The sequence below is a fragment of the Porites lutea genome, chromosome 1 (assembly GCF_958299795.1).
Source record: "Porites lutea chromosome 1, jaPorLute2.1, whole genome shotgun sequence".
Classification (NCBI taxonomy): domain Eukaryota; kingdom Metazoa; phylum Cnidaria; class Anthozoa; order Scleractinia; family Poritidae; genus Porites; species Porites lutea.
Window position 1 is genome coordinate 30,171,715 of NC_133201.1, and position 22,504 is coordinate 30,194,218.

Consider the following 22,504-nt stretch of genomic DNA (forward strand, 5'->3'; position numbering starts at 1 on the left):
AAATTCTTAGACACTAATTAACAACTCTTTCTTTTATTTCGGCCTTTTATTTAATAAATGACTCAATTTATATGTATATGACTATCTAAAATTCTCTTTATCTTTTTAGTTTCTCTCCAGAGGAAATTCATCCATTCACGCCGAAGTAATGGAAAACTGAAAATTAAAAATTTCTTTCGCTCTCCACTAAATTCTCAATAAAATACAGTTCGCATAAGAAATATTTCCACTTTGGTATAGAAAAAATTCCATCTTCAGTTCAATAGATAGGATATTATTTACACAGTCTTTGCGTATGCACCAAAACCTAGCTAATAATTAGTACATTATACAGTCATACAGTATTTTGGACGCCGTAAACAACCTGTCATTTGGGCACTAACAGTGTGGACTATCTTCTTTTGCCGTCTTCAGACAAGCACACAGCTGAAAATACAACAAACATGTACACATTACACATAAACTTTGGAAAAAAACATTTCTCACGCTCTCATATCTACATCATGACTAGCCTGGGACCAAGCTCCGTAGTGGAGAAATAGGCGAAAACACAGCAGCGAGGGTGGGAAAAAAATCGGCGAGCCTACCACTCGACTCACTTCGCTCACCGATTTTCGCTGTTTCAACTCGTTTTTGAGTTCCAGCCCCCCTCCCAATACGGAGCCTGCTCCCTGGCAAAATCATGGCAAAACGCTGAAACAGTTAAACAAGTTAACTACAGCAATATCAAGACAAAAGTCTTTAGTCCCTTACAATTTTAAAAAAGTGAAACAGAGCTTCAGGAACCCATCAGATTTTGAACATTTCCTTCTCCTAATAATGATGTTTCCCAAAAGTCAAGATCTGACCATAGGAAACCAAACCAAAACAGCTGATTCCAGGTGAGGAAAACTACAAAATTACAAAGACCAAACAATACAAAACCTTTCTGCTAAAGACTTACAATCTTCTTTTCTGAACTTGAGAATTTCTGCTATCCTGAAAAAAAAAGTGTTCACTCGTTGACGAATTACTTTTTAGGCTTAATTTAAGGGTTTTAGGCATAACAGGGCAAAAAATCGTGACATGGCTTCTTTAAAAGCAGACGTAGGACTTTTTAAGTCTGCTAACCTCTTCCTTACGTTCTTGTTGCCTTGCTTCTCTTAGATGTGCTCTCTGTTCTTCACCCTGCAATTGAACGTACGTTTCGTGAATGACGAGTTGCAAATAAATTAGTTGTAAGTAAACTGTTAGTTCCACTTTAGATTTTTTATAACACATTGGTGATATTAGGGACCTTAAGATCTGACGACGGCGACGGCAACAGGAACGCCACAAAAGCAATAGGTTTAATTAGCAAAACAACAATTTTACACGCGCATCACGCTTTTTTGTACATTTCTTTGCCGTCACTGCACGACTACGACGTGAAAATGCCTAATTTCACGATCTGGAGAGAAAGTACACAAGCGACGACGAAATTTCCTCTCTCTTTCTGAACTTGGATATGGTTCTTAGGAATTCAACTTTAGGAGGGTTCGCCTACATTTTACAAAGTTAGTGACTTGGACTAATCGTGATGATGATTGACAGAACGCGAATTCACTTTTTCAGCTACGTTTTCTCTGCCGTCGCCGTCCTCGGGTCTTAAGGTCCTTAATAGCGGAGCTCTCGCGCGCGAAGCGCGCGCAGCGGAGCATCATGGGTAAAGAAATGTGGTAAACTACCCATCCGAGAAAATTTGGTAATTACGTGACCGTACACCGACCGGCCGCCCGCCCGACCGTCCGTCCGCACCACAGGCATACCAATGTAAAATGATTTAATCAACAGGTATGGTAACACAACTTCAACTCAAGGTTTTATTTGGAAAGAAATCGCATGATCGCTCGGATTTTTAGAAAGAAAAAAAACAGCAGCAAAGTCGTGTCTTTTTCGACGTTATTTGAGAGAAAGAGCTAGAGCGAGTGATTGAAAACAAAAAGAGACAAATTTTGTAGGAAGAAAAACATGAAAATTCAAAGCGGCTGTGAGTAAATGAGAAATGCTAGTGGCCAGCAAGGTGAAAATGAGCGGCAGTGAAAAATGAAAGCGAACGTGAACACAGGAGACAAATTATTGGGTAAGCACATACGACAATTCCTCCTTAAAAATAATATGTAACCAGGAAGTTTGATGTTTTAGTTCTACAAAACAGGGTTGTAGTTGTGCAAAACAACGGCAAAGAAAGACAAAAAGCGTGCTGCACGTGCAAATTTGTTTTTTTGCTAATTAGAAGAAAAAGTGTGCTGCACGTGCAATTTGTTTTTTTGCTAATTAGATCTACTGATCTTGATGCCATTTTCATTGCCCTCCCCGTTTAGCATTACACGATTTAATTTTTTTTTGTTTACAAGTATTATTAACCAGAGCTCCGCTTTTAGCCCTGGCTAAATCTATATATTATGTCTATTATCAACACTGTTGATAATGATGATACTTACCACCTCTTGGTCGGTTTTTCCTCGCTTTTCGCCTCCTTTGTCCTTGGCGTGTCCGTCATCCTGGAAAAGAGTTAAAACTTCATTATTTCCACTGTTTTATTTTACTAGCACTTCAAGCTGGTTTTCTTCTTTCTAACCTCTGGTTTTATGTTTGTACCCGATTTGTTTTTCCCGAAACATCGATGTAATAAGGAGCTTTAGTAACGACGACGGCGACGGCAACGACAACGGAAACGAGAACTTCAAAAAAGCAATACTAGGTTTGGGTTTAATAAGCAAACAAAAATTTTGCGCGTGCAGCACACTATTTTGTACATTTCGTTGCCATCACTGTACGATCACCACGTAAAAATGGCTAATTTCAAATGTTAAACCTGGTTTTCACTAGCGCATAAGCATAAGCTTATTAAGCACAACTACATGTGTAAGGAAATGAAAAGTGAGGCGACATAAGCATAAGCACAAGCACAAGAAATAAGAATAGTTAATAGTAAATATATATATATATATATATATCTGTCTAATGAAAAGGTATCTACAGAAATTTCAAGTGCGTTTTAACAATTTGACCCTTGTGATGAATAAAAAACAGTTGAAAGTCGCTAGTTAGGGCTTAAAAAGAACAAATTAATCGCTGAAAACACACGAAAAGTCGCTTTTGGCAAAAGCAACAGATCTGTATCGAAATGAACAATATTTAAAAGCACAGGGAAATTGTGACCATTCAGTCTTTCAAACTATGAGGCTCACAGCCAGATGCCCGACTAAAACAGACCTACAATTTACCTTTCTTGAGCCCAGAATCGGTTGTCTTAGACAAAATCACTTCAACTAAATACTCACGAATCGTTTTCATGCTTGTACACAATATTCTTTGAACATGAGCACCACGACATGCCTGAATTCTGTCTGTCAACAACTTCAGGAAATCACACAATTAACCACGTTTGCGGCACTGATAAAACTGTTCACAACTAACCAGGCACAATGTTTCAGAGCTTTAATACGGGCGAAATGTCATCAAATTTCTCTCGCTTTCTCCGCATAAATCATCACATGTAAACTTTCCTGACTTCCTCAATGTATTCAAGATCCCGGATGTAGACTAGCCGTTTTGAAAGGGACACATAGAGGCCGCCCTTCTGGTCAGAAATATGCATCAATTTTGGTCTCGCCGAATAGTTCTGACTCCTACAAACTACTTTTTGAGGCTAGAGACTCGTTACCGCCCACATCAAAGCTCGCAATATGATGCCTTTCTATCTCAAGCCCGAGATCACTGTTTCACCCGTTTAGCCAAAATGAGACGAAATACGGTAACATATTGGACAACGGCAGACTTTGCCAATCGTGAGACTTGTTCCTTCATAAGGCGTAATGATGAGTTCCGGAAAACTTTGCTGCAGGCGGCCAGAAAGAAACCTAGAAAATTAACCGACCACGGAAAACAACTTCTACCGCGCGCGGTGATTTCAAATGTAATAGTGTTTTATGACACGGAGAGAATGATGGAAAATGATACTTTTGCTAAAAGATCCTGGAGGTACCTTTTTGCACATTCAGGCAGATATGTAAACCAAGAATAAAAATTATAACAGGGGAACTTTTTAATGCTAACTTAGAAACACAATCGCTTTAAGGTGTATCTAACACAAACAAGCGATTAATCACTCAGTCAATCTTAAATGTTTCTGGTTTATTCCTTAACCTACTAAGGGACACATACTTGCTGTGGCAGATCTGTTCTGTCGATCTTTCTCATCGTGGCCTCACAGGGTCTGCGTACAAATTAAAAAAAATATTGTTAACAATTGAAATCAAGTTTTCCGTTTCATCATTCCGCCTGAGTAGGTAAAGAAAGAGGATTTTGCGCACCGGCCATTACTCCTTTGGACACGTCGGATTTACAAGCGTACATTTTTCTCACTGACGGAGCTCCTTCTCGCAAATGTCTCTTTCAGTTTTACGTGGCGGGCGCAGAAAAGAAACCACAGAAAGCGAGCGAGAACCACTTTCCCCTTCTACTCATTTCCGACGGAATCGGACTCCTAAAAGCGCTAATGATTTAAGAAAAATAGAAGAAAATCGTTGTTGTAGGCTCAACGGAAATGGAGAGGCGAGAATCAGAACGTTTCCATTTTCTTCAGACTCCTCTTATGCTCCTTCCTTTACAAAATAGTGAAAACACGATTATCTGGCGGATTAGCCGTCGGATGCGTACATGTAAGTGGAAGAATAAACAAATCGTAATGCTCCTTCGCACGCGTTTGAGGTACGTAAGATCAACACTCGGCTATACATCCTAACCTGTTTTACAGCAGACTAACGGCTGTAAATAAAACGGCAAAAGTGAATTCATCTTGCTCTCCAAAATTATATGCTACGAGAATTGCCATCATTTCTGTGGAGTCGCAATTCACCCGTAATTGAAGGTGGGCCGAAACTTGAGGCAACGTTTCCTACAGCATTATAAGGATCGCAATAAATACTACTAAATTAATTATGGCCGCCGCAATTGTAAAGAAAATCATATCTATGTTAGCTGTGTAAAACAAATGAATGACATAAAAAATTATATTATGTTCATAAAAAACACGAGAGGCGTAAGACTCTTCCATGTAGTGAATGAAGATGAAAATGCTTTCAACTGGCGGTTAGGAACAAAGAGAAAGTGGAATGAAGGTGAGCTGGATATTCTTTCTATGTTTTCAAATACTCTTTCAAAATTCTCGGCCCGTTATGAAATCTAAGTAATTTTCCAAGTAGCGTCAGTTATTAAGATTAACGCACCAATCAACGCTGATGTGATGGGCAAGAAAATTGCAAAGCCCTTATTTATCTTCAACCTTCTCTTGGCAGTTGCTTAATCTTGTTGCAAAACTTTGATAATCATTTCTCTATTTGACATCTATTCCCGTGGTCAGATGAACAGTTAAAAGAACTGAAAAGAACCTAAAAAGAACTTAAATCGTGATCAGGATTATTACTTAGTTTAGCAAGGCCATCATAAAAAATTATTATTGCAGCTGTGTTGGACTTAATTAGGGAAAAAAATATAACGAAAAATACATCAGTAACATTTTACAGCAAGTCTTAAAACATAAAAAGTGGACTATAAAACTGACTGCTGTTAAAGTTATTACATCTCACCTTTTGCCGTTTTCAATATCGTCGCCTCGCGGCAAATGCACCCTGATAACTCTGAAGTTAGGTGTTGAGTCCAGGCCGATGGCGAGAACACGATTGAAGGGACAGGCTGCTAAACAGGACACGTTACTTTCCACATCAATTGCAGTTACAAGTTCACCAGATTTTACATTTAACAGCTGAATAGTCAAATCAGAATTAGAAATAGCAACACATCTGTCGTCACTGATAAACGTAAAATGCCAAAAGTGGGAAAATGTCGATGGACGTAAAGTACGAAGCGTATTTCCTGTTTCGGCATCCAAGACTAAGACGCCTTCAGTCGTGCCAACAACAAGGAAGTGTTCCGTAGGTGAGAAAGCCACAACCTCGTAAACAAGGTACCTTTCAATGACTTCCTTTCTCCAAACAACAGTTTTGCCATCCAAAAGCTGAAGAGAGCAAGGAGGATCAGGACGAAGAAACTTAATTGCTTCTTTAATTATATATAACAGCTGACATTTACTGTTGCAGGTTAGAACTCTTCCTTGTAAAACTGGGATTGTTAATACAACTTTTCCACTGATGGTATCTAGGACTTTCACATCACCCACGCTTACGACAGCTACTCGTTCCTCTGATACAGGGATCACTTGTTTGACTAAGAGCAAGTTGGTCCACCTTTTGATTCGTTTAGCGAGGTTACCACTCCACAACTCAACAGTGCTTTCATTCGTTAAGATTAGGACTCCACCTCTAACAGGACACAAAGGACGGTACAGTTTAAGCCCGCAGTTTATCTCAGCTTTAAGCTTCCCACTCGACACCTCATAAGCAGTGACTGATGTCTCACTTGCAACAAACACGGTTTGAGCATCCAAACTGACTGCTATCCCTTTAGCTCCAGGAGATACGCCTTGATAACTTTCCTTTATGTCTTTAGTATCCTCCATTTCTATTGCACCCCCAGAGGACCGTAACAGACGTTTGTCAAGAACAAACATCGTCTGATGCAGATGCCTTTCTTTGGGAATAAGATCGCCAAACAAAAATCCACAATCATTAAAAGGATCAAAATTTTCGTAATCATAAAACACATTTGTTGAACAAAATGCAGTGTTGTGGACGTCCTTTACAACCTTGATGCTAAAAAAGCGGGTGCGAACTACGTCTGTTACAGCCCAACACAAAATGAATCGATGATCAGGTGAAAACTTTACCATGCCAAATACATCTGGGGTATCCATTTGTGTTAGTTTTCTGAAATTACACATCACATCATATAAACTAATCACTCCCGAAGAATGTGAAATTGCAAGAAGCCTTCCATCACCAGACCATGCAAAAGATAAAATGTCTTCATCTGCGAGAATTCGATCAACCTCTGAGCCATTTTCCAAACTCCACAAAACAAGGCTTTTAGAACTCTCAAGACAATTAGTTAGAATCTTGGTCTTGTCGCCTGAAATAGAGCAAACTGAGAATCTACAGTTACTTCTGGGAAAGAGTGGTTTCAAGTCTCCGTCCATAGTATAGGCCTGACTTAGAATCCCAGGTAAAATACATTCCTTTGTAGGGTGGAAAACAACAGAACGGAATAATGACAACGCGTCTACAGAAGGTAATTTTCTAAACACAGTGGAATTCCCGATCTTCCTGAAACTCTTCTCTACTACGACTGGACGTGTCCACACTAGCCTGCCAGTCTCGAGTGACCATAGCGGCAGCATTCCGTCGCTACATTCACACACCATATAATCCAACTGTGGAGAAACGTCCAAACAGATCACGGTAGATGAACATTCAAATCGGGCTAGAACACCTGCCCGTTGCATCTCCTTGTGAACAACCTCCATATATGGTATTTCAGGATACTTCTTTCGCAAATGATTCGACGCGTCAACACTCAACACTTTTCCTCCTTGGTTAAGTATGATTTGAAGAAACCTGCGAGGGGTATCCGTCAGTAAACGGAGGTTCTTTCTCAAGAGAAACAACAAGGTTTTCAGAATATTTTGGTTATCTTTTGATAACAATGTAAAAATCCCCTTGTTTTTAAGCCACAGAAGGTCTTCAGCCGCTATTGTGCTGTTCACGAAGGTCTTGGCATACACGATTTCTAAATCCATAATGTAGGCCTTTGTCAGTTCGTCCAGCTTATGTGGCTCTCTCTTGATGCCTTCGTGTAGCATGTGATGCACACCATGATACAGCGCGTACCTCTCAGTGGCGCTAAATCGTTCGTAATGTATACCTTTCCGTTTCACATTTTCAAGTTCGTCAATACACAAGGCTGCTAGTATACGGTGTCCCTCACTTTCATCCACAATGAATTCATGCTCCCCATAACTTGAAATGTCTGTTAACCAGTCTTGAACTGACTTGTGAATGACAGTAAGACACTCATCCCGGATGGGAAGAAGTACAGAAACACTATCCAAGATTCTTAGTACTTTACGTCTTGTGAGTGGTGAATTGGTACTTTGCACTAATACTTTAGAAACAAAACCTACTGGCAAGGGTTCTCTTGAAGCGGTAATGGCAGATAGCAGATTCAGGAAATGTTCTTCCTTTACGTCAAGTTCCTCCAAGAGTTCACGTTCCAATCGTTTGAAATAGGAATGATAGACTGAAGAAATTCCTGAGGGTAAACTGCCAACAAGGTCTCCCTCGTTCAAAATTGATGCATTTTCAGTAATCGACAATAAGAGAAAATGGGCGTACAGCATCAGTCCTTCAGATTTCGAAACTAATTTTTGTACAAACACGCCTACATTCTCTCGTTTGACCACGAGTTGTAGTCTTTTCAGACAAAACACTCTAACGTCTTCTAGATTCTGTTCATCATTAGATTTAATTTCAACCGGCTTCAAATGTTTTAGTTTCTCTGCAATGTTTAAGGCTGGACGCGTCGTGACAACAAAACGAATCCAACTAGGAAGCTTACAAAACTGATCTGCAATCACATCAAGAAGCTTATTCCGTCCTTGATATTCGCTTTCATCCAAACCATCTATCACCATGAGCATGTTTCTTCCTGGATCACCTACAGCACTAAGAGGTTCCTTGAAAATCAGTGCAAACAACTCCTCCACACCCATGTTGTTGAGATCTGTTCCCAGGTTTCTTGATAGCTGTTCCACAAGTGCTCGCTTGTACTCTGGCAGGACATAGGACAATTGACAGGCAAGTGACTGAATCATCAAGTGAGGCTTACAGTAGCGTACATTGTTATACTGACAAAAGTGACTTCCCGATAGTCTGCCAGTCTCTTGCATTCGCTTGCAAATCACGGCTGAGATGACAGATTTTCCCATCCCTGCATTTCCAGTGATCACCATCACACGATTTTGAGAGCTTCCGTCATCCAGCCAGTTCTGAACTCTGTCAAATACCCACTCACGTGTCCCTGCTTGAAATCTTTGCACATAATACTCAATGTCTCCTCTGAATTCAGACTTGACAAGATTTCGCAGGACTTTATCATCTGTTTCCTTGTCTCTTCCTTCTTTAAAAGCGTCAACTGTTTTCTTTACTTCTTTAATACCTTCTGTTAACACGTTATACTGTTCCTGGGTCCTTGCTCCAAAGTCAACCATTTTGCTGTGAGTTTGTTGTACATTTTCGATCACCTTGTCTAAACCATCTTGACGTTTTCCCCGTTCTTCCGTGTTCTTCAAATGTATCTCTTCCACGGCCAGGTTGGTTTGAGACTGAGACTGTTGTATTTCCTGCAACGTTTTATGATTGTCCACCTGAGTTTCTCGTACTTCACCAACTGTTAGCTGCATTTTAGTCTGGGTCTGTTGTACTTCTTCCATTGTCTTTTGTATCTTTTCAACCCCTTGACTTAAGTTCTTCAGCTGTGATTTCACTTTCTCATCGCTGTCAACCCAGTCACGTAAACCTTGAAGATAATTTTTCTCGCCACTTTTCGCTTGTTTTAATTTATCAATTTCTCCCTGGTCTAAGCCCAGAGCCAAAAGAGGGGCACTAATTTCTTCCCAGAGAGAAGAAAATTCTCCTGTATCAACGCCAGTTGTTGTTATATGACTGAGCTTATTGCGGTAGAATTTTATGCGGGCAATATTGGCCTCGAGGGATTTGTTCCTCGGGTTTGGTTTATTGTGCCACCCAGAACGTGGAGCACGCAGACCACAAATCGTAGTCAGCAAAAGGAAAAGAAGAGTGATGTCAAAAGTGTTGGAGTCTGGTGCTACTCCACTAGGCGGGAATAATTTGTCCCACTGATGGCCATCCAGAATCTTTTCATAGAAAAGATTTTCAAGGATGGAATAATTGGTGTTAAGATCTTGGACCAAGCGATTGGGTGGGTGATAACGATCAAACGTCTTCTTCAAAGCGAATGTCCCACCATCAATGAGTAATCCGATGAGCTTGGCTCCATTTGTTTTCTCCACAGAAGAGGCCAGGGGTGATGGCACTGCAGTAGCCATGTAGATGATCACAAAATTAATGAAAAAGACCATTACAAATTTCTGCAGGGGGTAGAAAAAACAATTCAAAATTGTTTAGGTAACTAATCTATTCTGAAGACAAAATTCATATTCATGAAAAAATCTGGCTCGAAAGTTGCAATAAATGATCTAAATGTAGTACAATGGCCCACTTCGAAAGTTGGTTTTGGTGCACAACCATTCAGGTAAAGATGTTTCATTTGCACATGAATTAATGAAACCTGTTTTACACATGAAAGGATGAGCACTAATTTGGAATTACTTTCAAGGAGGGGCAAAGCTTAATTACAGATTGGCCTATGCTACTGTGACATGTTATTCACAACAATATAACCACCTTAATTGTTTTTAACAAAATTTATTTGGAATGCTTACAGTCACAGGAATGATTTTTCATTTTGTTGAAAAGCATAAAAAAAAAAAATAAACGAATGTAAGGGTCTGTGTGAAATTTGCTTGAGAAAATTAAACTCTCCCCTCCTCTCCACTCTGTCTTTTGAAAGCTTTGATAAAACAGATGACACAAAATTCCACTCAATTTTGGTTAGATTAAAATCGAGATCATTCAATTCTCTTCTGTTGAATTTACCTCACGTTTGTTAATACATATAGTTTGTTTGACACACTTGACTCTGTTATCATATCCTATTCCTAGATATCAGTCATTGGGGAGTGGAGCTAAGCCCCACCCCACGTCTCTTCTGTTGACTTTGCAATACGTTTGTTGATAGTTTGTTCGACACACTTGACTCTGTTAATAACATATCTTAATCGTAGATATCAGTTATCGGGGAGTGGAGCTGTTGACTTTACCTCACGTTTTTTAATAGTTTGTTTAACACACTTGACTTTGTTAACATATCCTATTCCTAGATATCAGTTACCGGGGAGTGGAACTCAGCCCCACCCCATCCCCCTTCTCTTCTGTTGAATTTACCTCACGTTTGTTAATACATGTAGTTTGTTTGACACACTTGACTTTGTTAACATATCCTAATCGTAGATATAAGATGTTGGGGAATGGAGAGGAGCCCTACCTCACCGCTACTGTTATAATCAACCTCAGGGCACAACAACAGAATTCTTATGATGCAACTGTCTGGTGGTAAATTAGTTTCAGGCAGCCATTTGTTCTATCTTTTTTCTCTCTCCTTATTTGTTATACATAGCAGTAATTAAAATTGAGACATTTTACCTGAATAAACTGGTATGTAGTCAACTCCCTTGTTAGCGACCACCCTTGGTGCAGGACAAAGTCGTTGCTTACGGGAGGTGGTCATCTACAAGATAAATAAATAAAATAAGCCTAAACTGAACTGATAATCTTAATTACATAAAGTTATTATCTTATAAGCTAAAACTAGGCACGCTGGAGGTGCCGGGTTCAGTCCTGCTAATACTTTTCTTTTTTTGCTTCTTTCTTTTTTTCCGTTTTTTGTTTTGTTTGCTCATTTGTTTTGTTGTTGTTGTTGTTGTTGTTTTTTATAAATATATACCCCAATAACTGTTTAATAAAGTGCCATAAACCGGAAGAAAAATATTGTGTTTCCCGAGCAAAGATAGTGGATAAACAATTCGGTCAGTATAACAGACGGACTGTGGACTGTAGATCACGGACTGAGGATTGGGTATAAAACAAGGACTAGGTATAAAATGCGGATCAGTTCGCAAATGGAGCAAAAACAATCAATGATCGTTTGAGTTTAAAGGATAAGACACTTTCTTTATGTGAGTGGTTGAGGCAGAAATGCGTAGAAAAACTTTGCGAGATACTCTGAAAGCTAAACTTACAATACAAAAGGGTTCCATCGTGAAGAGAAAATACTCATGTTCAGCTCATCGGTTGTTTGGTTATCATTATTTATATTAAACGACCTTGGAAATAAGAAAGGTTCTATATAAATTATATTTTTTAGTTCTGTTAATGACATTTTAAAATCTAGTGAATGTGATCTTTTGTGCAATAATTATAACAAGCGGCTAGGGGTGATTTGTGTAGGACGCTTCACGTGTTTTGATCAGATGATTAAAGATTTCCCATGAATATGGGATTTGCAGCTTATTTACTGGAAAATACAATTTTGGTGTTATCCGGTGGTGGAGCATTTGCACCCTCTTTTTAAGCCCCTTGCACTGTGGGAGTTTTGTATGAATGCCTGGCCCCACAGTGGGGCATTTGCAGCTTTTCAAAAATTACAAATGTATCTACATGTACATTTCTTGAAAGTCCTGCAAACCAACTAAAAAGTAGGTAATGGAAAAAGAGCAAATTACAAAAGTAAGAATGGATTAACTAGCTAACTATAGGGAAGTCTAGTCACTGCAGACATCATCAGATTCTCACATTTTAGCAGGCATTGCAAAATTTGGTAATGATTCAAGTGATAATGCTTTACCATGAACATCAAAATCTGATTGCGTTCGAGGTACGAGAACGCAACCCCTAATTTGTGTTATTGACGTGATGACACACATTTCACTGAAGGCTTTGATGATTTCCTTGAAACGTGTGAGAGGTGTAATGTAAGTGAACCAGTGTTCTTACTCAATTCATCGTGCTCCAGCGTTTAATATCAACACAAGTTAAGACGAAATAATATAATAATAATAATAATAATAATAATATAATAATAATAATAATATACAGTATTTATAGAGCGCTAATTCCCAATGGTCCAAAAGCGCTTTACATAATAAAAATAACAACAAAATCCTAAACCTACAAAACTACATTGTCATTCTATAAAAATTTCCAATGGTCCAATAGCGCTTTACATAATAAAAATAACAATAAAATCCTAAACCTACAAAACTACAAAACTACATTGTCATCCTATAAAAACATCATCATTCTATGCGACAACATCATAACCAATTTTAAAAAGCCAAGTCTTGAGCTTAGATTTAAAAGAAGAAAGAGAATTACAAGATCTAAGTTCGAATGGAAGTGAATTCCAAACAGAAGGTGCAGCAATAGTAAAACACCGGCCACCATACGTTTTAAGATTAAATTTAAATGTAGAAAGTAAAAATTGATTGGAGGATCTAAGAAGTCTACCAGGTGTATAAGGCTTGATGAGATCAGTGATATAGCAAGGTGCAGTAGTTGAACAGTCAACAGTGTCAGAGGCAATCACCAGGTTTTTTAACGCAGGACGTCGGCGATAGGAGGATGAAAAAACTATAATTTCAGTCTTCCCACTGTTCAGCTTCAGCTTGTCATTTAACACCCAAAGGTCAATATCTTTAACACAATCTTCAAGAGCAGATGTACATGTTGACAAATCCTCAGGCGATGACGTTTCAAAAGATAAATATAGCTGTGTATCATCAGCATAAAAGTGATAAGATAGACCATGAGATCTTGCAATATCACCTAGGGGGGAAGTGTACAAAGAATACAGCAAGGGGCCCAACACGGAACCCTGAGGTACACCACAAGGTACGGCATGCACATCAGAAGAGACATCTTAGATTCTGACATAATGAGTGCGATCAGATAGATATGAACGAAACCAGTCCAGTGCCTGGTCACAAATGCCAAAACGGGTAGATAGTCTAGCAAGGAGAAGAGAATGATCAACTGTATCAAAAGCAGCAGACAGGTCCAGTAGAACCAAAACAACAGATTTTTGATTGTCAATGGACATAGCAATGTCACTGTAGACTCTGAGAAGAGCCGTTCCGGTGCTATGGTGAGCACGGTAGGCAGACTGAAAGACTTCACACAGACCATTGTTGTCAATGTAGTCAACAAGCTGCAAAGCCACTACTTTCTCAATGACTTTGGACAAGAAGGTGAGGTTAGAGATCGGCCGAAAGTTCTTAAATTCTTGATAATCAAGACTCGGCTTTTTCAACAAAGGACGAACTACAGCTTGTTTAAGTTCAGTGGGCATGACAGAGGTCTCCAAAGACAGCTTAACAATTTTCCAGATCACAGGGCAAAGGAGATCAAGACAACCAAGGAGTAGTCTAGAGGGGACAGGGTCAAGTTCACAAGACTTTGATGCCACAGGGTGCACAATCTGAAGTAAGGTCGAATATGAAGGACAGCTCAAACGATGGAGTCTAGTTGTTGCTACTGTGACTTTATTAAATTAATAAGTTCCCTGCATAGGGTTCGATTCCAGTTCATGTCGAATAGTAATAATCTTCTCACCAAAAAAGCCAATGAATCTATTTGCAAGATCCGCCACGGAAGAGCAAGATGGATACTGCGGTGCAGGACTCCGATGTAACAACTTACCGACAATGCCAAACAGTTTCCTCTGATTAAGGCAATTATCATCAATAAGCTTGGTGTAATATTGTGAGCGGACAGAGAGTAATAGCTCATTAACAATACGATTTTGTTCAATAAAACGCAGACGATCTTCGGGCAATCTAGTCCTACGCCATCTCCTTTCCAGTCGGCGACGAAATCTTCTCTCCAGTTTAATCTCCTGACTAAACCATGGAGCAGCGGGACGTATGGTAACCATGCGCGATTTTAATGGCGCATGCTTATCCAAAACACTAGATAACTCCGAATTATACAAGTGAAGCAGCGTAAGTAAATCATTGGATGATTCAGACAAAAGAGGAGACATTGCAACATCTTGTCGAAAATGCTCCAAGTTGATGGCTTTTAATTTCCGACCAAAAATACGCTTCCTTTCCCAATTAGGCTTAACAAAACGAAGATCAGTACAAACAGTGTGATGATCCGATATCTCTGAGGAATCATCAACTGAAATAGCATTTAAAATATATTCAGCATCACGAGTGATGACCAGAACCAAAGTATGTCCAGCTCTGTGGGTGCAACTACGAACATGTTGTAAATCAAATGACTCCAATAAGCTCAGGAAATTAGCCGCCGCAGTATCAGTTGTATCATCAACATGAAAATTAAAATCACCAGCGATTACAAGTGAACCAAATGCCGAAAACGGTTTCATTTTGTAGTAAATTTCAGTAATTGTCTACATGTGAAATGCCCAATAGATAAAATTAATGATATTACATCTAAAACGTTTTCAACTGTTCGCTTTTTAGCAATACTATGTGAAGGCTTGAAAAGTAAATTCAGTTTAATTCATTTCGTCAACAAGGTGATGATTGCAGGATGCTTTTAAAAATAACAGATAAAATTATCCGAAGATATGTTTATGAACAAAAGAAAAAGAAACCCGGGTTAAGCGCTAATCAGGCCTTCGAACAACTGCGCCCTGTAGAACATCTATTGCACGTTCTATATATTTACACGCCCGACGCACTCTGGCCAGTGTCTCCTCAAATTACAGGCACTTGAGACGAACCATACAATATCACAAACCTTCAAAACCTTTTCATAATGAGACACAGTTTAAATAGAGGTTTCGCTGTACGCAATCCTTTTTTTCGAAAATATGCCATAATCATATTTATCTATCGCAAGAACCATCCACTCTTCCCCCTCAACTGCTACCTGTACGCCTAACAAACATACCGAACGCACTCTCCTAAGCTCGATTACTCCTAGTAACTAGAAATAAAAGGTTGATTTATCAACAATAATCCAGGGGTATGTAGAGGGGTGTGTGGCCGAGCGGTTGACACCTCTAATTCCAGATTTAGAGGTCTTTGGGTTCAAGCCTTGCCCGTTGCACTTTTTTCTAGCTTAAACAAGGAACTTTACTCCACTTTGTTTGTCTTCAGCTCACCCAGGTGTATTAATGGTTACCAATAGCATAATGCTGGGGCATACCCTCCAATAGACTAGCATCCCCTCCAGGGGGGAAAACCAATACTCTTAGATATGCTTCATGCTAAGGAAACCGGGATTAAGCTCCCACCATTTGGGTCTTTGGCTCTTGTGCACCTTTACTCTTTACCTATCTGGGGGTATATACATCAATAAATAAACCGCTGGTAGTCAATAACAACTGATATTGACTGACTGATCACCAATAGCAAGGCTTTTAGTCAGGGTGGGGTATGTCAGAAGTGCCTGCACTATACTAGGCCCGGGTTCCCCCAGGCCTCTGTATCAAATCGAGGTTGAGTGCCCAGCCTTTGATATGGAAATGATTTTTCATTCCCATGCAAATAAAACTCATTTGCACAAGAAAGGTTGTGCACTTGGCCTCATTTAATAAAAGTGAGTGTTTTTGGAACTTGGAAGTGGCCTATTTGGTTAGGATAATTATGGTTCATATGAGTCAACACAGACCCCCCTCCCCAGAGCCTAATTTTGTCCTTTTGCCTGAATTATTACAGTCTCCCTCGAGAGAAAGGATGAAATGCAAGCTCCCCAAAAATTTCTGTGTGGGAGGCTAATGAATCACAGCAGACCTTTTGTCTTTTGTTTCAAGATAGCATCAAAAGCGAATTCCCGCGTGAGACCCACTTAAGAGTGGTTGTCAGAGAAAACTGGGCAAAATGTTAAAAATGTCAACGGAAGGGGGTCAACAGAATAAGTTCATACTCACATCATAGATAGGTCTGGTGGAGTAATGGACAAATATACCAAACATAGGTTCTTCACTGCTCTTGTATTAGAGATACGAGCATCACTTTATTCGACCCCCTCGGACGCCATTTTTATAAGCAAATTTTCACCATTTTCTGAAACTCACAGAACCCTCAAAATTTAACGAGCGAAGTTTATTTTTTGTATACTATACAACACATCACAGAACTACTTTCTAAAACCATAAGATTTGTTAAGTAGCCACGGACAAGACTAAAATTTTCTTATTTTATCTGACCTAAACTCAGTGTCTGCAAACGAGCAAAAAATCGGGCATTTTTGAATTGATCTACAGGGCACAACTAAAACGACAGAACAACTCTGACAGCCAAATTGCAGTCTACTATCATCCATGTAACCAAACCGCTAATAATCATTTTGGGCCATTGAAACAGGAAGAAATTAGAAAACTCACATTTGTTATAGTTTCAAAGCTTTTTCTTGCACACAGGCCGATCCCTTCGAGTTTGTTTTAAGTCCTCTTCGTGAATTTTCTTTCATATTTCGCTGTAAAGTATGCTCAGCAGCTGAAGGACATATCAAAAAGCTCGAAATACTGCCTAGGTTACATTTTGAAAGGGCAAAAAGTGCTGAACGATAGGATGAAACTAGAAAAAAACAAAGCGACGCCATCTTGAAAATTCAGCACTCAGGAGGGACTGGTACTAGTAGCTGCGTTCGATATCTAACACACGGACAAAAATTGCAAATTTTTCACGACTCCGTTGTCTCGTAATCCCCAAAAGAGACTTGAGCACATAGAAAACTAAACCTAATACAGAAATGTAACCAGAAAGCCTCGGATTCATGTAAGAATTTTCTTTATCGAACGTTGGCCATTACGAACTATTACCAGGAGCCTATGGGCTCCTGTAATTATCAGTAAGATAAAAAACAAAAAAAAAATAAACCAGCTTATCAGTGACCTACTCCAGTCTTATTTCTTCTTCAATTACTTCTTTTAGTTGAATTTAGCTTGTTTTTCTTTCAAAGGAAAAAAAAGAAGAACGCCTGATCGTAGGTTAATTGGTGATTAACTGTCACTGCTTCATTCCCTCCTCATTTCGAGGTGTCCTGTGAATGTAGATAATATTAAAGATCTATTTTGTCTCTTTATGAATCACTTAACTTCGCTCTCATGCGAGCTAGCTAGACTTGCTATACATCAACCGAGTTTCTAAGCGTGCGGGCTAACTACGGGCAGTGGATATTGCTGGCTGTAAAATTTGCAATAATTTTTATTACCTAAAATAAATAGTTGAATCAACGTGCGGAGCGGGCATTTAGGCCGCAAAGCGTCCAAGACAGGGGACGAAGTAATTTTTGAAAGTAAGCCTTCTAACTGATGATCTCATCGCTATCACTTTGCATTTCCATAAGGTAATAGACTGTTGACAAGAGCTATCAAAATAAACCATTCAAAGGGTTTACTAGGCTCGATTTTCGCCGTCTCCCGGGTCCGGTCTTTGATCCTCATTTTCCCGAACAGCGGCTGGTAATCGAGCCTAAGGGTTTAACAGAATCTGGTTTACCGGAAGGATCCGGAAGGAGTACCATTATAGGAGTTCCTACGGCTCTCACTCTGTACCCGTTCCCGTCATTGTTTTCCTGCTCACTTGTTTTTCAGTATGCTCTCTGCACGGTCCACACAGGCTAAACGTCACGGGTCCGGACGAATTTTTTACCTGTGCAACCCGTTCAGAGTGAGCGTGCAAATTCTCCATAGATTGTAATACTGTTTGCAGCTCAAAAACTTCACGGTTCCGCGGGTCGCATGTAAAGAAAAGGCGGATCCATGCAAGTTTTTGGCAGTTCAAAAATTTGTAAAGGGGCCTGAGTGTCATCGAGTTGGTACAAGTTTCCGTCATATTGATCATTGATAGAAGTCGTACACCTGGAAGTTTACAGCCACTGGGTTCCTTTTTGTTTACTGGTGTGGCTGTGAAAGAATTGACGTCTCCTACATCTCTTCGTCACTGGATTTGTCAAAAACACTCTCACTCTGGTGTTTAACACAAGCAGAATCACGTTCACAGTACTCACATTTAGAGTCATTGTCAAGGTCCTGCCTTAAATTCAGAGGAGGCAATGATGACAGAAACGGAATTTATTCATCAGCTGCGGAGGTAATTTCCAACTCCATTTCGTTTGTTAATCCTCTCCACGGCGCTGTTGCAAAAAATGCGCGCGCGAGTCACACGAGATGGCACAAAATGTGCCAAAAATAGTACATTTAATGGCTATGATACATATTTCGATGAGGTCAGCCCCATCCCTAGGAAAGGTATCCAGTTACGGTCTATTACCCCGATTCATATATATATGGCTCCTGGCAGAGTATAAAAAAGTAATTTTGTGCAATTTTTCAGCGTAATTAGCGTTGCTAGATAACTCTGTCCACCATCAGGAGCCCGTAAACCACAATTAAAACAAAAAATGTATGAGTAAAGACTACACATCAATATTAATAATATATAGATTTAGCCAAGGCTAAAAGCGAAGCTCTGGCTAATAATGCTTATAAACGAAAAAAATTTAATCGTGTAATGCTAAACGGGGACTGCAATAAAGATGGAATCAAGATCAATAGATCTAATTAGCAAAAAAACAAATTGCACGTGCAGCACACTTTTTTTTTCTAATTAGCAAACAAAAACAAATTTGCACGTGTAGCACGCTTTTTGTCTTTCTTTGCCGTTGTTTTGCACAACTACAACGCTGTTTTGTAGGACTAAAACGTCAAACTTCCTGGTTACACATTATTTTTATAGAGGAATTGTCGTATGTGCTTACCCAATTTCGTCTCCTGTGTTCATGTTCGCTTTTATTTTTCACTGCCGCTCATTTTCACCTTGCTGGCCGCTCCTTGCTGGCCGCTAGCATTTCTCATTGTCTCACCACCGCTTTGAATTTTCATGTTTTTGTCCCTACAAAATTCGTCTCTTTTGTTTTCAATCACTCGCTCTAGCTCTTTCTCTGTTATCCACGTGAGTGTAAACATAAAAAAGAACGTCGAAAAAGACACGACTTTGTTGTTATTTTTTCTTTCTAAAAGTCCGGGCGGCCATGCGATTTTTTCCAAATAAAACCTTGAGTTGCATTTGGGTTGTCATACCTGTTGATTAAATTATTTTACATTGGTATGCCTGTGGTGTGGACGGACGGTCGGGCGGTCGGTTGGTGTACGGTCACGTGATTACCAAATTTTCTCGGTTGGGTAGTTTACCACATTTTTTTACCCATGGTGCACTGCTGCGCGCGCTTTGCGCGCGAGAGCTCCGCTCTTAATCTTGTAAAAATCCTAGTATGAGCCATTAAAATTGTTGAATGACCTTCTTCACATCAGACACTCGTGTCAGTCAAGTGTGAATCGTCGTCCGCCATTTTGAATTTTGTTCATCAAAACCTCTGACCTGGCAGCCCGGCTGCATCTTGCGCCCATCATCTACTCCCACGGGGTGAGGATCTGTCTCCTTTTTCATAGGAAATTCATAAATTGTCTACTAAAACACTGTGCAATATGGAAGCAAGGCCAATTTAAGCACTAAAGGCTACTCAGATATCTCAGAATTGGAAGAAAACTAGTCAGAGAAATTGCTCAGAAATTATGCAAAAAGTTGCTTGAAACGAAAAAAGTTGCTCGAAATACTACAAGTTGCCAAAAAGTTGGCGAGCAACTTGTGGAAAGCTCTAGGAAAGAAGGGGGAGTGGGGGAGGGGGGGGGGGTGGGAGGCTACTCAATAAAGCTTTGTTCGGGGAGGCTTCGCCCCGAGGTCCAGTCCCTTACCCTTAAATATACTATTTTTGACAAAAGGTACCCCTTTCGTGTATCTTCCATTGAAAAGTTGTACCCTTTATATCTGCTTCGTGAGAATAAATCGGTAAGAAAGGAGGTCTTCCGGTCATTTTCGAGTAACCTTAACATGTAAATGATATTGCCATAAGGCGTGTTTCTTCAAAGCATTTTAATAATAGGCTCTTTAAAATACTTAATGAAATATTTCTCTCTCCTTTCACATACTTCAACTTGTGATTTCCTAGCTACCCTTTGATACACCTGATGCTTGAAAGAGGTACCCTTCGGGCGAAGCCTTCCGGACTTTGAAACTGTGCATCAAGAAATCATGAACAGGAGATGAGTGGACCTTCGGACATGGACGGTGATTGAAGACTGACGCAAAAATAGATGATACAATAAAGAGTCCAAAGAAACGCTAAGACTTATATGGGATAACTCAAAATGAAGTGAATGAAGAGCAAATGAAGACTGAATAAAGTAATGCCAATTGGTCACCCGTTCACCACACCCCATCACTCCGCGCCCTCCAAAAAACACAACAATTTAACTAAAAGTAGTAATTGAAGAAGAAATAGGTCGCTGATAAGCCGGTTTGTTTGTTTTTGTCTTGTGGACAAGGCAGCTACTAGTTCCAGTCCCTCCTGAGTGCTGAATTTTCAAGATGGCGTCACTTTGTTATTTTCTAGTTTCATCCTATCGTTCAGCACTTTTTGCCCTTTCAAAATGTAACCTAGGCAGTATTTCATATGTGCGTCTAAACGTAGTCGATAACCCTACATACCGAGGCAAAGGGGACAGTCTAAAACAACTGAAATTCCCCCGCTTAAGCCCCAGATCCCGCGGGTATGGGGGTTCGGGCCTTAATTTCCACTGACTAGTGGAATAATGCCACTGTTTTGAAGGGTGACGCTCCTCAGCATAAATTATGCTCAAATAACTTCTTATTTATCTAACCCTAACCTTGATTATTCCGAATACCACAAAAATCTCATCTAATAATTGTCAAACATCTCCGTCCAACCCATATCCTAGCCCTTTCTGTCATTCATTAAACGTCGCGGCGATAGATATTGTTCTTTTGTTTGCCTTAAAGGCGCGCGGTGAAACAGCTTTTTTAAAAAGATCTCAAATGAACGAGCTACTCTTTAAGAGAACAATAGGACAAAACTAAGGGAAAATGCCCTTCTTAGGTTTCCAAAATAATATTCCCATCCTGCAGTGCTGTTAGCCTGTGTCGGCCCCCAGTTTCTAGAGGACCAAGCTCACGAACTTCACTGCGGTTAGAGTAACTAAAGTTTGTTTATCATTAATTAGAGGGAGAAGATCAATGGATGAATTTGTACTCTGAAACCAGAGATTAAAACAAAAAGAGCTGATCGCACGTAGCAGAGGTCGAAAGTGAAACCAATTTAGAATCTATCAGGCACGTTAATTAGCGCTAAAAAGGAATTATATGGCGTGTATCAAGCGCCAAAAAAGTAAACCTCCTGCTAAAAAGAAGTAAATTTGCTATATGAGCTTACCTCCTTAAGCCAGAAGTCAGTTATGCGAGGCAAAAAGAAGAGAACAGGAGAGGAATATCGAAAGATCGCCCTGAAAGCGTAAAAAACTGCGTAGCTTTCTGGGATACGGAAATTCCCCGAAATCAATACCCACGGTGTTAGTTTACGACTGTTATCTTCGTTACTTGCCTTGGTAGACGGGGGGGGGGGGGGGGGGGGGGGATTTGTGCATCCATTTTGTGCATTGGCTCCATTTTGTGGGCAATGAGAAGTCAAACTGAGCAAAATTGTTGGTAAACTTTTACATACTGATCTCAGACAATATAGTCTGCTACAGCCGTAGCCACCCATCGGCAGGTAGGAGGGAGTTGCGGAGAAGGGAGGAGGGAGGAGGAGGAGGAGCGTTGCGTGACGACACCAAGGGCCTGTTTATATATATAAAGCGACATAACAATCATAAGCATAGTCATAAGGGCGTTTATGTCGCTCATGTCGTAGTGGAAACGTCAAAAAACGTACTCATAAAGACGCTTATTATCGACATAATCATAATAATTGAAAATGATCGGTCATTTATGCTTATATCGTAGCGGGAACGTAAAACATAGCGCCCATGGGATATGCTCTTTCATTGTATTTTG

At 39.8% G+C, this 22,504-nt stretch overlaps 1 protein-coding gene across 1 annotated transcript; it reads right to left on the minus strand.

Moving 5' to 3' along the window:
* Positions 1 to 42: 42 nt before the first annotated feature.
* LOC140927710 (uncharacterized) lies at positions 43 to 10,045 on the minus strand. The gene is made up of 6 exons (XM_073377391.1): positions 5,613 to 10,045; positions 4,189 to 4,240; positions 2,463 to 2,522; positions 1,111 to 1,167; positions 944 to 978; positions 43 to 426 (listed from the first exon to the last, which is right to left on the minus strand). The coding sequence occupies exons 1-6, from the start codon at positions 10,043 to 10,045 to the stop codon at positions 411 to 413; spliced, it is 4,653 nt and encodes a 1,550-aa protein (XP_073233492.1). The 3' UTR covers positions 43 to 410.
* Between the last annotated feature and the right edge of the window lie 12,459 nt (positions 10,046 to 22,504).

Excerpts from the sequence above, each read along its gene's own strand:
- LOC140927710 (XM_073377391.1), bottom strand. The coding sequence starts at position 10,045 with ATGGCTACTGCAGTGCCATCACCCCTGGCCTCTTCTGTGGAGAAAACA. Across the intron at positions 4,241-5,612 it reads GATATTGAAAACGGCAAAAG|ACCCTGTGAGGCCACGATGA; the intron begins GTGAGATGTAAT and ends ATTTGTACGCAG. Across the intron at positions 1,168-2,462 it reads GAAAAACCGACCAAGAGGTG|GGTGAAGAACAGAGAGCACA; the intron begins GTAAGTATCATC and ends GTTCAATTGCAG.